This window comes from Amaranthus tricolor, chromosome 17 (genome assembly GCF_026212465.1).
Source record: "Amaranthus tricolor cultivar Red isolate AtriRed21 chromosome 17, ASM2621246v1, whole genome shotgun sequence".
Lineage (NCBI taxonomy): Eukaryota > Viridiplantae > Streptophyta > Magnoliopsida > Caryophyllales > Amaranthaceae > Amaranthus > Amaranthus tricolor.
In genome coordinates this window covers 16344931-16362219 of record NC_080063.1, presented here as the reverse complement: position 1 = coordinate 16362219, position 17289 = coordinate 16344931, and the positions used below count along the sequence as shown (strand labels likewise).

Here is a 17289-nt window from a genome sequence, read left to right as displayed (position 1 = left end):
CTACCAACGTAGGTAGATCCTAAAAAAACACCAGAGTCACTTTCATACTTCTACAGTAATATCATCCCATATAATATATTTCAGAATGACTACAAGGCTTAGCCTTTTAACATTTTGATGCAAGTTTATCCCAGGCCTGCATCAAGAAATCAAAATAAACTCAAATGTAGCAATACCAATCAAAAATCTACTACTCCTATTGTACACAAATCATATTACCCAAACCCAAAAGCACAGAATGTAGCAAAACGAGCTCAACCAAGAGATTACAATCACCAAAAAATTCCCATTTAAAGAAATCATGTTTCAATCAACTACATTGAATCAGCACTTTCCAGAAATCATACAACTTTACCCGATTCAAAGTATTTATAAGCAACATAATATTAATAAGTTGAGCTGCATCAATCATAATAATCTTATCCAACAATTATGAATCAAATTAATCAATAAACTCCAGAAACAAAAACAATATCCACATTAAATCAATCTTAATTTGATACTTATCCGACTAGTCACTCAAATTCTCAATAAAAAAAAGGATCATTATCTAAAAATTGAATACAAAATTTTAAGTACCTTGGTCAGCAATGGAAAGAGGAAACACACCAGGAGTATACAAATTATGACGATAAAATCTAGGACTCAATTTTGTGCACAAGTATTACAAGTAAAAGAAAATTATGATGGTACACAATAGAGGCACAATACTACACGACAATGGCCTCCATAATCAAACTCTGCCTCAAGAAATCACAAATAAATCTGGCTCCGATACCTCCCACGTTCTCATCCACGGAGAAATGAACATAAGAAATACAATTAACATCAGAAGCACAAATAAAGATTTTTTTTTAAAAAAAGGTCAGATACACATATAAACACAAAATCAAATCGGGTTATAGTAATAACCAGGTTGTGGTGGCATCATCCCATTTACCGGAGGCATTCCATATTGGTAAGGCATCATCGGATTTGCACTGGGCATCATCATCGAAGTCCCTGGAGCATAGTAAGCTGGCCCCCCAATCTTGGCCAAAGTAGCTTGACCTTGCATACCACTGTTGCCATATTGTTGCCAAACTACCTGCTCTTGTACTAGCAAATGCTGCTTCTTTTCCATGTCAGCCATTTGTACGTAAGCAGGAGGGGGAACACTCAAAGACGCAGCAAATGGGTCGCCACCAACTGTTTGAACTGTACCATCGGGAGCGGGGAGTGCCAAAACTGGAGTTGTAGTTTTCCCTGGTCCTGGCAATGCAACACTACTGGCACTACCGCTCATTTGAGTAGCTGTCACGTGTTGCCTCACCACTCCTGAATCATACATACCGTTCAGAAGCAAGGGATCTAATCCACCACCCATTGCGGCTTTCTGATGTGAAAGATTACTAGCCGTTTCTACCAAAGCCAGCTCCCAATCGGCCTTGCCGGGTTCAGCAGCTGGGTTTTGCCAAGCAGAAGTTACCCCCTCTTTATTGTCAAATGCTTGCCATGACCCGTTTCCATTCTCAGCAGGTCCAGCAAACAAAGCTAATGCAAATTTATTACCCTGAGAATCAGCAGTTTCTCCCTCCTCTCTTAAGTCAACTAAGTCCCCTTGTACCTGTTTTTGTTCGGGTTCTGGAGGTGGTGGAGGTGGTGGAGGAGTGGGTTCCTCTGGTGCGGGTAGTGCCTTTATTTCATTCATATCGGGCACAGGTTCCTCTTCTTTGGGTGCTGGTTCAGGCTCTGGTATTCTCTCGGGAGTTTTTGGCCTCCTTGTTCGGTCCCTCACGAACTCCTCCAAGGTTTCAAGGAGTTTATCAGTGATCTTTTGCACTTCTGGGAACTCAGATGACCTTGCCACACCAGTATCCTTGCACCAATTGTAAAAGCCCACGAGCTCGTCAATCTGCTTTGCTGCACTAGCATAAGCATCAAAAGCCTTCACACAATCTGAATTCTCCATATCAAAGAATTTGTCCAGCAAAACAGCTAGAACTTCGCATACATCAGCATATAGCTTAAAACTTTCCCTAACAACAGGGTACAAGGCAATGAGGATCATTCTGCTATTCTTGGCCATACCAGTCGGACGACAAGCTAAAAATCTGTCCAAAAGCCTCTGCAAATGACCCATCTTCGCAAAAATCCTCTCAGGTTTCCATTCCCTCAAGGGAGTGATCGCCTTATCTTCCTCCCGACCATTTGATTCCCCGACACCCCCAAATGACCTACTCCTCCTCATCTGCGGTCCATCCCTAAACTCTCCATAATCATAATCAAACCGACTTGGTGGGGATTGAAATCTATCATCCCTAGGCTCATACCTTACAATCTCACCGCCATGACCACTTCCAGCCCCACTAATCCCTCTACCACCTTGATTCTTCTCAAATAACATCAGTTCCAACCTCTGATCCAAGTACAGAGCAAAAGTTCGCACAAACGCCGAATGATCCCAAGAATTCGAGTGAGCCTCATCTCTAAAATCCGACATATTTAACAATCTAGTCCCCCTTCGAGTGGCATACAAAATCTCTTGCTTAAAAACAGGCTCCCCATCATTCATAAGCCTGTGGACCAACATTAATGCCTTCAAAGCAACAACCCAATCCCTCGTCTTCCCCAACCTCCTCGAGATAGAAGTTATACAAGCATTCACATACATACGATTGTAAGACGTAAAAGTAAGGATTCTCCTAATGTACTTTTCATCGGCAGGATCATCATCATGACTTGTCGCCTTGACAATGGCTACCTCTAGCTCAGGAGCCATGTCACTAGCTACCTTAGCGAGACCAATACTAGTTTGGTCCTTAAGTTGCCCCACCGCTTTTCTTAAAGCCATTTTAACCCCTGAAACAAACTCTCCTCTTTCAAATTTACAAATTTCTCTTTCAAATCAATTTATATCCCTGAAGAAAAGAATATACAATAAGAAAATGACACAATTAACTGTAAAAAAACCCATTACATTGTCATGGCCTCAGATTAATATGTGATCAGAAAAACTCCATTTAGGTGATAAGCAATTAATCATCCTCAATTAGTTTTATTACAAATGACTGCTAATTTAACTAAGATAAATCGAGTGTAAGATTAGACGTATTAAATGTCAATAGATTCGATCAACATACAATAAATTATAATTCAATAACCCCCATCCTAATCCAATAGATTATTACATGATAATTGATATATTTACATTAAATGATTTGCTTATGTTAATTCCATATTTTCTTCTCATATTTCTGATATGATACTCATTGAATAATTAATTAATTAGTCCATAACAATTTAATAAAATTAATCATCAAGCATAAATTCTGATAAAAAAAGATGAGGTTAAAATAAAAATTAAACAAGTTACATTAAAGAGAAGTAAAAACAAATACTTAAAAAAGCCATCCGAAAAAAAGGTAAAATTAAAGATCAAAATCCAGCATACCGACGAAAAAAACTCCGATCTGAAGAAACAAAGTCGGATCCGTTAACAAAACAAGAAAACAATGGAATCCAATCACCCTTCAACTGGATCCAAGCTCAATCCAATGACTACGATCTCTCTTGAAATAACCCTAAAAATCCTCTTTTTTCCTTCTCTCTCCTCCGATTTCTTAGAGCTACGAAAATTGAGGAGAAAAACCTAAATTTTCTCAGAGATTCATGGTAATTGAAGTGTTGTTTTTTTATTTGTTTGTTTTGCGTTATGTGATTTTTTTAATTTAGAAAATTGGGTTGTTGATTCTAGTTCTGCTAGTTTGGAGGGGAAAGACGAGAGAGGAAAGATGGGGGATTTAAGAGAGAGAAAGAGAAATCGGTCATGAATTCGACGAGTGAACTTTTTCTTAATACTTGATTTTGAAATTTTTGTTACATTGCCATTAAAAATAATATCAGTTTGTCTTGTATGAGTCTGTCTTGTATGAGTCTGTCTCACACGAGTCTATATATCAGTCAATTTTTTCAATTGATTACTCTAAGATCGTAAGTAATTATTTTAAGGTTATAAGTAATCACTCTAAAACTATAAAAAAATAATTATTTTAAAATTATAAATAATCATTTTAACGTTATAAGTTATCACTTTAAGACAAAATGTGTGTGTTGGGTCAGCCTAATAGAGATGGTCTCACCGTGAGACAGTTCTCATTTAAGAATTTGTGTAATGCTATTTATTACTCCCTCCTATTCAGCTTTGGTGTCCCATTTATTTTTATGGTCAAGTCACCTTAATTGTCCCATTTCTATTTTTGGTATGCATTTTTTACTATTATGCCCTTAGTAGTTTATTCTATTTCAATTATACCCTTCATTATCCATACTAATTTTTCCTCCTTTTTAATTAATCAACATACTTAAATCCTAATTAACATACCCACCCATTTAAACACTCCCTCCCTTTTTAAACCTAAAACCCTACCCATCCCCATTCCTCTTGTCGTTTTCGTATTGTACTCATTTAAGAACTCTAATTCTGGGTTGAAGCTTCACCTTCTTCCTTAAGTTCTTTCGTGTTGTTCTCTGATAACCCTAATTCTGGGTTGAAGCTTCACCTTCTTCCTTAATTTCTTTGGTGTTGTTCTCTGATAACCCTAATTCTGGGTTGAAGCTTCACCGTCTTCTTTAATTTCTTTCGTGTTGTTCTCTGAAAACCCTAAATCTGGGTTGAAGCTTCACCGGTCTTCCTTAATTTTTTTTGTGTTGTTCTCTGATAACCCTAGATCTGGGTTGAAGCTTCACCTTATTCCTTAATTTCTTTCGTGTTGTTCTCATGGCAAACTCCAGTTCGCCTTTTAAATCCCCCTGAAGAACCCTAACTCGACAATCAACTCACCCATGAAAAACCCTAACTCGCGTACTTCTTTACTTTTGAGAATCCCCAAATCTCCTTACAAATCGCCTTCTAAGATAGAGTTTAAGGGGTTCGATGATGGAAACCCTATATTTGGACTGAAACCGTTTGAGGAAGAGTCTTTAGATTACTATGATGACTCAACTTCTGTTAAGACTGATCCTAAGTGGGGAAGAGAACTTGACTTTGAAGGTGAACCTATTTACACACCTGAGCCTGAAATGTATCCTGATCGTGAATATTCTTCCATTGATGCTGTTTTTTCGAATACTGATTGTGAAGAAGAAGATTGGCTTGATAAGCTAGGTCCTTCCTCAAGTGAGTTTCTGTTCCTGTTGGTGCATGTTCATTTTGATTGATGATGATTTTTAATTTAAACGTTTTTGTACGCATTTTATTTCATTGCTCTGTGATCTGTAATTGAGAGCATTTTTTAGCCACCATAAAAACGAACAAAGGGGGTTTGGATTGTTTTCCACCGTTTAATGCACAAAGATGTTCGATTTTCCACTCAATGATTAAAAACAAAAAAATTTTACCTGAGAGTACTAAAACAACCAATTTTTTCATTAATGTATATTTGAATACAAATGTTTCATTGAAAACAACATAAAATTTTTGTTGTTTGCATCTGAAACATCCCATGTTAAAGATCTCAAAAATATGTCCAAAGTCAAAAGGAATTTACATTTGAAACATGTTACTGTGTTTGTTAAGGTTGTGTTGGCTACTGTTCTGTGCTGTTGTTGCTTTACTTTGTGTCCCAAAAAATTTTATTGGTTGCTGTTCTGTTGTTCATATGCTGATTTCTGTTTCTCCTGCTGAAATTCGTTGAGATTGGTTGTTGCTGTTTTATGATAATTCTATATTCAAATCCCCTTGATCATTCCCCCCTGCATAGCCAATCAGTTCCACAAGCTGATTCATTTTTTCTGTACTTAGCTTTGTGAATAAATGTTGAAGTGAAATCAATAACCAATTGTTTGTCAATACTCAGGTAATCTGGTAAAGTCCCTTCCCTTGCTGCCTTTGTTTTGTTCATGTGAGGAATGTGATAGTCAAACCCCCCTTGTCTTTTCATGACCTCTATCATACAAGCTTGTAAAGTGATGAATACAAACCTTAAACATTGTGGACTTAGATTTTGAAATGTATTATTCACAGCCCTAAGTAATTCTGTTACATTGTAAGCAACTTTTTGATATTACAAAGCTTGAATTGATCTAAAAAACCTAGATCTAGCAAGTTCATGTTAGGGGAATTTGGAGGTTGTTGCACTAATTGTATATTAAATCCATCTTTCATTGCCTCTTCTAAAAATTCTCTGTCATTGTGTGCTATATGTGGTTTGGCATTGTCTTGTTGAATGTAAATATGCTTTGACAATCCTGCAGGCCATTTTGCTCTTATGGTTGGCAGCACATTAGTGATAAGCATTGCTCTAATGTGCTCTTTTGTGATTGATTGTATTGGTTTTGTTTCCAACTCCCCCCTTTTCCTGTTCTTTGAGCTTCTTTTTGCTGGCTCCTGTGTAATAAATGGCCAAATGCCTATCTTACCATCAAAAAAAAAACCTTCAGTTGTAAATATTGGCTTTGTAACAACACACATAAACAAGATTTTTGGAATGAACCTTTTTGATTGACACTCTCTATGTGGTTCTACTTCACCCCAAGCTAGATAATAACTCTGTGTCTCTCGGGTTAGATAGAAGTGTTTTACATCTATGTGAACAACGTTAGTATATGGCTTAAACTTGAATGCATCATTTTGTTCATCATATTCACATTTAGATAATGCAAAGCTTAACCTGTGTAACTTGTTGTTTTCATTCAAAGTCGGTTTGATTGCGTTTGTGTGCCTTTTTATGACTTTGTTCTTCTTCCCCCTACACACCATTGTTTGTGACATGTCCATCTACTTTGCTACTGAATGTTGAGTACCCTTGAGTTCATATTTAACGGCCTTAAATTTTTCTTCATCGAATTTGATTTTGTTTGTTGCTTCTCTGCCCCCTTTCTTACTGTTGAGGTTAATCACTGTGGTGTTGTTTGTCATCTGCTTCTTCACATCATTCCACAAACGTGTGATTGTTTTCCTACACACTTGAAACTCAATTGCAAGTACATTGATTGTGCCTAGCACTGGTTTGCCCTTCTTATTTTATGCAGACAGCAGCTTCTGCATTATTTGTTCTCTTTGTTGTGTACTTAAGTTTTTTGAAGGAGCCATTTTTTTAGATGAATGTGTAATAAATGACCATTGTCATTGTCTATTTATTGTTTCTGTTTTTTCTAATGATTGAATTTTTTTGCTGTTTGACAATTCATTTTTGGCGCCTAATACCCATTAATCTCAATTTATGCCCCTCCTAGTTTGATTGCTGTGTGCTTTGAAATTTTGGTTGAGTTAATGGCGCCAGACACCAATTTTCGTTTCTTACACTGGCGGCAGTTTCTGATTTCCTTCTGAATTCCTTACTTTTGGACATTTTAATTTGGGGTTTCAAATAAATTTGGGTAATGTGATGATTTTTTTATTTTTAAAATTTGATTGTTTATAATTTGTTGGCTATTTAAGAAATTATTAATGTATCATTTTTTGTAATTTGAAAAATCTGAAGTCAATGATCGCAAAAAAATTCGCACTCACATGATCAGTAACGACTACAACTACACCGAAGCTGTTGAAGAATTGAGAAGGCTATCTGAGATACCGTAACTGATGTATTTAATTTTCTTAGTACTCTTGAGAAATTTATGTAATTTCCAAAAATTATTGTAAACGTAGGACTTAATTATGTAATTCCGGACTTAATTAGATGATCGATGTAATTTTGGCGTTGTACTGAAAAAAAATTCAAACTTTTGGTGCCAAAAAAATCAGCTTTTAAATTGGGCTAGAAAGTGCTTGAAATTGGTGGGAATCATTAATTTCTTAATCCTTACAATTAAAAACCCATAATACTACTCTCTCTCCTACCCTTAAGGGTCCCATTTTGACTTTTCTTAAAATCCGTAAAAAGTCAAATGGGACTCCTATGCTGAATAGGAGGGAGTATTAAACTTGTTTTATATATATTGCGATAAGTGTGTAAGAAATATAATAGTCAATTGAAATTTTATTTGAATCGTCTAATAACATACTTTCATTGAACTTTTTTATAAATTTTAGATTTTAGATGTGTATAGTATAGTAAATAAATGATCAAAATAATAAAATAAATTGTGTAAAAAATCAAATGTAATAAATATAGTAAAAGAAGAAAATACTATTTCAATGAAAAGTTTACATTCTTTACTCTCTATCCTACTTAATCATATTTTCCAAGTCACATTCGTTATATTTAGGGTTAATGCTCAATATTTAAGTTTACACTAAATTCATTCTAAATAAACTCATTTTACCGATGGTTTTTACACCATATCACATGTTGTGGTGTTCGTTTTTATTGGATTTTATATAGCTTATTGATTTTTCTAAATTGTAAATATAAAATCTTGTATGAGATATTTTTTTTAGAGAATGCGCTTTAATATGAATTGGATAGTCTTATTAATATAAATTATTAACATATAAGTTTCTTATTTTAAAGTTGTTTCACATAGAAACGATTCCCCATAGTTATAACTCTCAATGTTTTCATGTTCTAGTTTTATATTAACAAAACTAAAAATGCAAATGAAATGAAGAAGAGAGAAAATAAATTTGTGGAAGAAAATAAAACAAGAGGAATAACAAAGTAATAAAAAAGAAAATAATGTTAAGTAGCACAACTTCCTTAATTATTCGTATTTGGCAATTTAATGTTGATTGTTAAACTAATTAAGTTGACACATTTGACCAGTATATGATAGTGTTAAAGTAGTTGTATAAGTCAACTATTATGATCTTTCTTCACCAAAATTGTTAAAGACCTTTTCTTTCACTTCTGTAACAAAAACTCAATCCTAATCATTTAGGAGAAGGATTTTTTTTTTCTTCTCCTTTGCGTGTAGGCTATAGGAGATTCTCTGACTTTATCCCAATAAAAAATACAATTGCATAAAAGAAGTGCATAAATTTACACCGTTGGGTATTTTAATACTTCAATTCAAAGCCTTATAGCTCAACCTCAACCAATTGATACGAATGATTATTGTTTGGATAGGAGGAAATAAAGGGAAAGAAGATAGAAATAAAGGGATTGTATTTCCATCAATTGGATACCAATACGAGAAAGGAGGGAAATGGAGTACATGAACTTTGACGGAAAAACTACATCACATTTTAAACAACATAAGTCATTCCAACATTGGAAAGATTAAAATATTATCCAAACGTAGTGTTAGTTTCTGATTAACGAGAAACCAGTAGCGTGCCCTGTGAGAAACTTCAGTTTACATAGAAAACCAGAAACATACAATCAAATGAGTCTCAAGGGCTAGGATTTAAAAACTACCACTTATTTCATTTACTATTCGTGACTGGTCACAAAACAAAGACGTCTTGCACCACCACTTCCTCTGAGAGGTTGGCTAAAGACTGTGCTGCTAAACAGCATGACAGGACATCATATTGCAGCTTAAGATCAGTTATGTTCCAAGGCCTAAGCCCGTTATATTCTTCATTCCAACTTGTCCTAGAATTAAGATTTTATCAAATACTCGCAATGTCGACCAAAAACTACTACGATTGTAAACAATAACACAAATCTAAACCCAAACCCAAAAGCACAAAATGTACCAAAACCAACTCAACCACAAGATAACAAAATTACAAAACAAAAGCCCACATTGAAAGAGCTTTTGTTTCAATCAAACAACATTAGATAAGCACTCTCTCAAAATCATAGGGGGGTGTTCGGTAAAGCAATTTTAGTTTATCTTGGCAAAAAATGTCGAATGTAAAGTAACTTAATGGTTGAAACAACTAGTTATATAAGTAGACTATTTTTAAACAAGCTTGCTCCTAGTACCTTTCAAATTTGTTCAAATCAAGCACTTCAATCAACTACCAACTATAAGCCGATTGCCAAACTTCACATTAAACTTCACACAATTTAAAAATGATTAAAGCAACAAAATACCAATAAGCAACATCAATCTTATGTAAGAAATATAGAACAAGTAACTCAATAAACTTCTGAAAGATAAACAATATCTATATCAAATCAATCTCAATTTAATCCTTATTCTCCTAGTATCTAAAACTCTATCAAAAAAAGAATCATATAATTGAATACAAAAATACCTTATACAGCAATGGAAAGAGGAAAAAGACCAGGAGAATACAAACCAAGACGATCATTTGTTCGCTGTTTAGGCCTAAAAACCTGCTTTATACTTCGATTCTTCATATTATAACAATAAAGCCTACTTCTTGTATCATTACACAGAACAATTTCTGCTCCATTTTCACCCTCATAATTACAAAATGGGTACACTATATCTCTATCCATTCCGGAAATAAAAATATTAATTCTCCTGACCCAATTAAATTCACCCTCCTTATTTTCATTCAAAATCCAAATTTGCATCCTTGGAGGCTTTGAAAAATTATCAACAGCACATAAACACCCTTTAAATTCAACTAAGTACAATAAATCATGTAAAATTACCTCATTTTCATTCCCTATCGGTGGTTGAATTACTTTGAACTTTTCTTCTTTTATATCTAAACTCACCACAAAACCTGTATCATCCAAAACTTTCCAGTAAAACACTCGGTTCACCATTAACCCGAACCCGCGTGTCTTAACTGGGCATTGTTGGATAATTTGACGCCACGAATTAGACCCGGCTTCACACGGTCCAAACTCAAAAATCTCAGATTTCTCACCAAATTTTAACCCGACAAGTAGATACTGGTTCAAATCATCCAAATACCCAAAAGCAGCATTCGAAGTGGTTAAATTACCGTTTTTCCCCGGGGAGAGACGGAAGAATTCTTGGGTACTAGGGTTACATAGATAAAAGTAATTATCTGCGGAGATACAAATTATTGGACCTTTCGAATTTGATGGGACAATATTGAGAGTATAATCATTATATGGGGTGAATCCGTTTTTAATCGACCGGATAACTGGATCCTCATCAGACTTGATGAGAAGTTCAAAGGGTCGAATTGAGAGCAGAATTGGACGATCCGGAACTTTAACGGGTTCGTTTGAGAGATGGCGGAGAAAAAGGAGGAGATTCGGAGGTGGTGTAAGAGAGGGAACGTGTCGGAATTCATGGCGGAGATCGGAAAGAAGCGGGTCGGATGTAATGAGAGAATTCCAGAATTTGCAAACCGAACGACATTGGTAAAGGGATTTGATTGGGAGACGAGCCCAGATGAGAACAAGGATATCAGGTGTAAAGCGACCATTGATGGGTTTTGTGTGATGAGAATTGGTTAGTGTTTGAGTTTCGAATTCTTGTTCGTTCGCCATGGATGTAAATTATTGCGAGGGTTTGAGGAAATTGGGAATTGTTAATTAGGGTTTTCAGGAAAGGGGAAACGTTTGATAGAGAAGGTGAATGTAGTTTTGATTGACATGGTACGCCTAAATCCTAATTTGATTAATTGGATATAAAACTTAGAATTATAAATAAATAAGTAATTATTTATTTTTGCTATATTCTATTTTTCGTTGAAAAGAAAAATTAATGGCATTTTTAATCTACGGAGTTAGAAGATTGTATTTTTTTAGAGAAAATAATATATATTCCCTCCATTCTTTTAATGATTATATTGAAAGTATGAGGTTGTTGTGGGTATTATTTTAATTAAATAGTAGTGTGAAGTAATGATTGTATTGAAAGTATGAGAGAGAAAATAATTATAAATAAAAGAAAATGGGTACATTAAAAGAAAAGGGGGGTTTTAAGGGGTAAAAGTGGGATAAAAATTTTCTAAAAATAGAACGTATTCTAAAGTGAAAGAACTTTTGAAACTACTCGTTATAGTAATGTGGAAGATAAAAAAAGAACGGAGGAAGTACAACTTATGGTATTGTTTTGTATACAATAAGAAGTTAAAAACATAAATATTTGTTAAAAATTAAGTTTTAATTGCATCATTGTTTGTGTGATTTGCATGAAATTGTAATATTTAGTGAAAAATAATTATTAATTGACAATACCATTTGTGTAATTTGCATAAAGCATAAGATAATTCTATTTTTAAAAATAAATATAATACTCATTTACAGCCTTTTTTTTAAATATACTTATTTATAGTGGTAAGGACATTAATATATTATTTCTCGTATTTTAATATACTTCAATGAAATAAAAGTAGATTGTTGCCCTCTAAATCCTCTTTACATTATTATAAGTTGATATTCATGATTTTGATCACTAAGAATTGAATAAAGAAAACTGAGAAACTTCAATTTTGTGCACAAGTATTATGAATCAATGAAATTATGATAGTATATAAAATTAATTCATATTAGTACAAGACAATGGCCTCCATAAATCAATGATGTAGAAATGAATATAAGGTCAAAAACACAAGTGTGATATTATCTCCTTGACACTAAGAGTATTTTATGATCGTCGATAAGTAAGGGCAAAATGAACTATCATTGTTGAAGACAATGGAGCATAGTAGAGATTTGGTTGTGGTGGAGGTGGAGGTGGAGGTGGTGGAGGGGTGGGTTTCTCTAGTGCGAGAGCCAAGAAGCACCTTTCATAACCCCTATTCCCTATTTCTTAAAGAATTAACCTCATTTTTTTCATTTTAGTATGTCACTATATTTGATTGGATTGGATTTACCCGACTTTATTTTTGACATGATTCACAATTTTTATTCAATGATTTAGCATACATTTCATTTCATCCACACATTCTTCCATTAAATACATGTTTTTATCACTTTTATTCATTTTTTTATTTTCACTCTATTTGTACTTGAGACTATTTCTTTGGAACAAAGCGAGTTTATGCCTATTTGTTTGACAACTAACTTATAGCTGATTATCCATTCTAGAAATTTGATAAATCATGAGTTAACTACGTAGTTGATCGAGATTTTTTTCCTTCATTATTGTGACAAAAATTCGATTCTTATCACCTATATAAACAATTCAATTCTCTCTTCCTCCTTACATGTAGAGATTCTTTAACCTATTTAAAATTTTAGCTCTGATCTACAAACCACGGTCATATTTCATGATTTTTTTTATCAACTACAACCATATTTTTTGGGACAAAAATGTCATAAAAAGCAAGTTATGGACCATGAACCCACAAAATTGATGCCCTTGTCCATTTCTTGAAGAGATGCGACACTTCTCTTTAATACAAGGGGTATCATGATTCATGCACATTATTTCAACTCCATCAAATACTTATTGATCAATATCCATTGAATTTTCCATTTGCTTCATTCTCTCACACTCAAACATGAAAATAATGGCTTCTATACAAAACTATCTTCATCTTCTCCCCTTCTTCCTACTACTACTAATTTCTTCCATAACAACATCCAAAGCTACTAATAATTCTATCCAATCCCCAAACATAATTGAACCTTACATTATTGATTATCAAAACGGCACCGTTTTAAGGTTTTCTAACAAATCTCTAACCTTTTATCCTCCTCCAATTGACTCTCATGTGCAATCCAAAGACATAAATATTAGTTCTTCTAAAGGTAGTAATCTACGCGCACGGGTTTTCATGCCGGCCCGGCCTGACCCAGCCCAGCCTGACCCGGCCCGAAAGATGCCCGTGCTTATTTACTTTCATGGGGGAGCCTTTTGTATTGGCTCCCCCTTTAGTTGGCTAGACTCTCATTTTGTGGCTCGTGTTGCGGCCGAGGCTCGGATTGTTGCTATTGCCGTTGATTACCGACTTTATCCGGAGTTTACGGTTCCTGCTCCGTATGATGACGCATTGGCAACCCTTGAATGGGTTTTGGCCCATGGTACGGGTTCTGGCCCGGGTTTGGACCCATGGGTGTTAAAGTACGGGGATGTAAAGAGGATCTTTGTAGGAGGAGATAGTGCAGGAGGTAATATTGCTCATAATTTGGCCATTCGGGCAGGGCTAGGATCGGGCTTACAATTTACTGGACTATTCCTAGCCATGCCATATTTCCTCGGGTCAAAACGGGTTCCACTCGAGCCCAATTACATTCACTACTCACCCAATTATAGAGTATGGTCTTACGTTTGTCATAATTGCACGGGCGGAGTCGACAATCCATTTATTAACCCATTTGTACCCGATGCCCCGAAACTCACCCACCTCGGATGTAAGAAGTTGTTGATTTATACAGCCGAGATGGATGAGTTACGGGGTCGTAATATATACTACTATAAAGCAGTAAAGGCAAGTGGGTGGGCGGGATTGGCCAGTTGGATTGAGGCCCGAGGAAAAAATCATGTATTTCACATATCACTACCAGATGATCCAGCAACAAGCAAATTGATTCAAGACTTGTCAAAATTTATCAATGGTGCATAAATATTTAGTACTCTTCAAACTTATATTTTGTATTGGAAATGTTACCTTTATATTTTGTATTGGAAATTTACCTTATCTATAGTCTATTTGAGTGAAACCCTAGTGATACACTCCCTTGAATCAAGGGAATAATTGTGTGGGTTGAAACAAAGTGCAGATATTTCGTTCATTCTTTAGAGTTTGCCTCATTTAACTAAAAAATTTCTCACAAAATGGTCAAAGGAAGCAAACTCAAAGGAATGGATTAGTTTAATTCAAGTGATTTATGTTGTCCTAGGAGTATTATACCATACTCCAAAGAATTTAAATTATGTGTTTGAAATAAAGGCTCATTGTTGATTGTTCATTACTTAAAGTACTTCTATCAAGCTTCACTATATTATGAAGTAAGACTAATAGTAATGTTTTCTACTTCTATTAATATTAATTAGACTATTAAGGCATGATTGATTCCATGTGATTAGTGCATCAACCATGTTTACATCAAAAGTTTAAGTTTTTTTTTTTTTTTTTTTTTTTTTTTTTTTTTTTTTTTTAAATGAGGCAATTCATTTGAATGGAATATGATGACTAAGTGACCTATCTTTGTTATTTAGTGACATCTCTTCCATATAGGCAAAAAAAATAACACCACATAAATAAAAAGCCTTATTTAAGTAGTTCATAATAAGGCATTAGAATTATGATAAAGTATCATTTGATTTCAGCTATAATTGATTTTCTGAATAGCTATGAGAAATTCAAGTATTAATTTATGAGAAAATTATTCCCTTGTAAACATTCTAAATCAATGAATAATGTGTTTGGTTAACATAGTAAAATAGAATTTTATGGATTTTACTTCCCATATGTAGTATTTATTTGGTGCACTTGGTTGGCTTCTCATGTATTGTAAAAGTTTTTTAACTTTTTAAGATATAACAAAATTTTCTAGCTAAACAAAAATATTTAGTACAATAAAATGGTGAAAAAATTACGTAAAATAATCTAATTTTTTACTGATTTTTCTATAATAATCTCAACTTTTGATTAAACATGAAAAATCTTAACTATAAGGGTGTTTACTAACTGTTAAGAATGCATCAAGGTATAATCTCTTATCTATACAACAACTTATTTTACAATAAAAAAAATTAATTACGAAATTAAATTATAAAAAATTAACAATAATTAAAAAAAATTTTAAAAGAGAAGTCAAGTAAATTTATGTTTTATTTAACTTTTGATTTATAATAATTTTGATATTTTATTTATTTTTCCTACTTTGTTGTATCAATTAACCTGCAAAAATCGATTATCATTTGGGCAATAAAGTTTCTGGTTAAGTGACTCTAACATTAAAAGTATTTATAGTTAATTAAAAATTAGAATTATTACATGAAAATCAATAAAAGATTGAATTATTTTAAGTTATTATTTCTAAAATGATTTTGAATGTAATCACCAAAATGTTGAACATAGAGCTACGCACCGGCTAGGCTGGCAGCCTGGTATAATGTGCTGAGCACGATAAGCTCTTGGCTTAGTACAACACAAACTCGTTTTGAACCTGACCCGAATTGGTGCAATACGAAGCTGAGCAAGAAATCAAGCTTGTTAAGAGTGAGGTTCAAGTACAACCCCACACGCTCAAGTTTGCTGCTCGATCAACATTTTTTTTTCCTTCAATCCAACTACTTTTTTCCTCAATAACTACCACCCTATTCTCATCACACAATCCAAGACACTATACATGTCCCAAAAATCATACTCCCTCCGATTTATAGAAAATAGGACATTTACTTTTTAATATTATTTACTTATTATTTTTTTGTATTTTATTCTTATTTTATAAATTAAAATATAGCAAGTGACATTTTGTTTGATTCGTCTCAATGTAAAGATTATTAATATTTACTTTTTGTAATATTTGGTTATATATAATAAGAAATATTAAGCATTAATTAAGTGCATTGGATAGTGAAAAAAATATTATTTCTTCTACAAATTGTATTTTCAAGTTTATCACTATTGTTCGACATTAACTTTTATTAAATTACTTTAAAAATTATTTAGAATTGTCTTTTATTAATTATTAAAGTTATATTGAATTAAAAATAAAAAAGAAAAGTACATAGGCGGTACTCTCCCTTGAATTGCACAATCAATCAAGCATCTGTTACACGACCTTCGATTGAATTTATGGAAGAGGTTGCATTGTACAACATGACGCAAAAATTTATAGCCTCAAGAAAACATAATCTTGACACCAAAAAATATTGGTTTTTATATATTCTTCTTAAATTAAAATTTACAAACTTTAATATTAAATTTTGACTACGATCTCTCGTCCATTTATAAGAAAAAACATATTTATGTGGAATCTTGTTAGATTCATCTCAATATATACTTTCTAAATATTAACATTTAGAAATTTTAAAAATTCACAATTAAAATTATTTGATTTTAAAAGTAAGTATAAAATAAATAAATAATGAAAATTTAAAATAAAATAGTTGTTATTACCTCAATACCAAAAATAAGTTGTTCATCATTGTTAATGTTTCTACCAATATGTAATCATTTAGGTGTAACGTTTTTTTTATTATTTTAAAAGAAGTTGAAGTTGGTGAATTGAATAGGGCAATACCAAATTTTTTCCCAAATAACAACTAATAATTATTATTTAATTTTGACAATAATTTTAACATAGTAAACATGTACTTCATATACCATAAACATCCACTTTACATGTCATAGACACCTATTTTACATACAATATACATAAACACATATCATAGTACATATTGTTCCAGTTGTGGAGAGAACAATCAACACTCTCAACAAAGATGAAGATAATGCCTTTTACCGTTCACAGTGTATATGAAAAACTGGAGAGGTCTGAGTTGCTTTTCCGACTATTTCACCGTGTTTTCCTGCACAAGGTAGCAAACGAGTGCCGAAGAGTGGTCCTCCGGGGGTCCGTCTCCGATGATTAAGTCAATAAGTGTTTTTGAGATGATTGCTAA

At 33.4% G+C, this 17289-nt stretch overlaps 3 protein-coding genes across 3 annotated transcripts; 1 reads left to right on the top strand and 2 right to left on the bottom strand.

The window, feature by feature from the left end:
• Positions 1-503: 503 nt before the first annotated feature.
• Positions 504-3833, bottom strand: LOC130804205 (probable clathrin assembly protein At4g32285). The gene is made up of 2 exons (XM_057668566.1): positions 3434-3833; positions 504-2900 (listed from the first exon to the last, which is right to left on the bottom strand). The coding sequence occupies exon 2, from the start codon at positions 2831-2833 to the stop codon at positions 890-892; it is 1944 nt and encodes a 647-aa protein (XP_057524549.1). The 5' UTR covers positions 2834-2900; positions 3434-3833; the 3' UTR covers positions 504-889.
• A 3631-nt stretch (positions 3834-7464) lies between these two features.
• LOC130804428 (F-box protein At5g18160-like) lies at positions 7465-11372 on the bottom strand. The gene is made up of 2 exons (XM_057668855.1): positions 10073-11372; positions 7465-9461 (listed from the first exon to the last, which is right to left on the bottom strand). Exon 1 carries the CDS (start codon positions 11253-11255, stop codon positions 10074-10076), a length of 1182 nt encoding a protein of 393 aa, XP_057524838.1. The 5' UTR covers positions 11256-11372; the 3' UTR covers positions 7465-9461; position 10073.
• Positions 11373-13089: 1717 nt separating this feature from the next.
• Positions 13090-14630, top strand: LOC130804433 (2-hydroxyisoflavanone dehydratase-like). Its single transcript, XM_057668863.1, has one exon. The coding sequence runs from the start codon at positions 13217-13219 to the stop codon at positions 14279-14281; it is 1065 nt and encodes a 354-aa protein (XP_057524846.1). The 5' UTR covers positions 13090-13216; the 3' UTR covers positions 14282-14630.
• The last annotated feature ends 2659 nt before the right edge of the window (positions 14631-17289 follow it).

Bases quoted from the DNA above. Each gene is read 5' to 3' on its own strand.
- LOC130804428 (XM_057668855.1), bottom strand. From the start codon at position 11,255: ATGGCGAACGAACAAGAATTCGAAACTCAAACACTAACCAATTCTCAT.
- LOC130804433 (XM_057668863.1), top strand. From the start codon at position 13,217: ATGAAAATAATGGCTTCTATACAAAACTATCTTCATCTTCTCCCCTTC.
- LOC130804205 (XM_057668566.1), bottom strand. From the start codon at position 2,833: ATGGCTTTAAGAAAAGCGGTGGGGCAACTTAAGGACCAAACTAGTATT.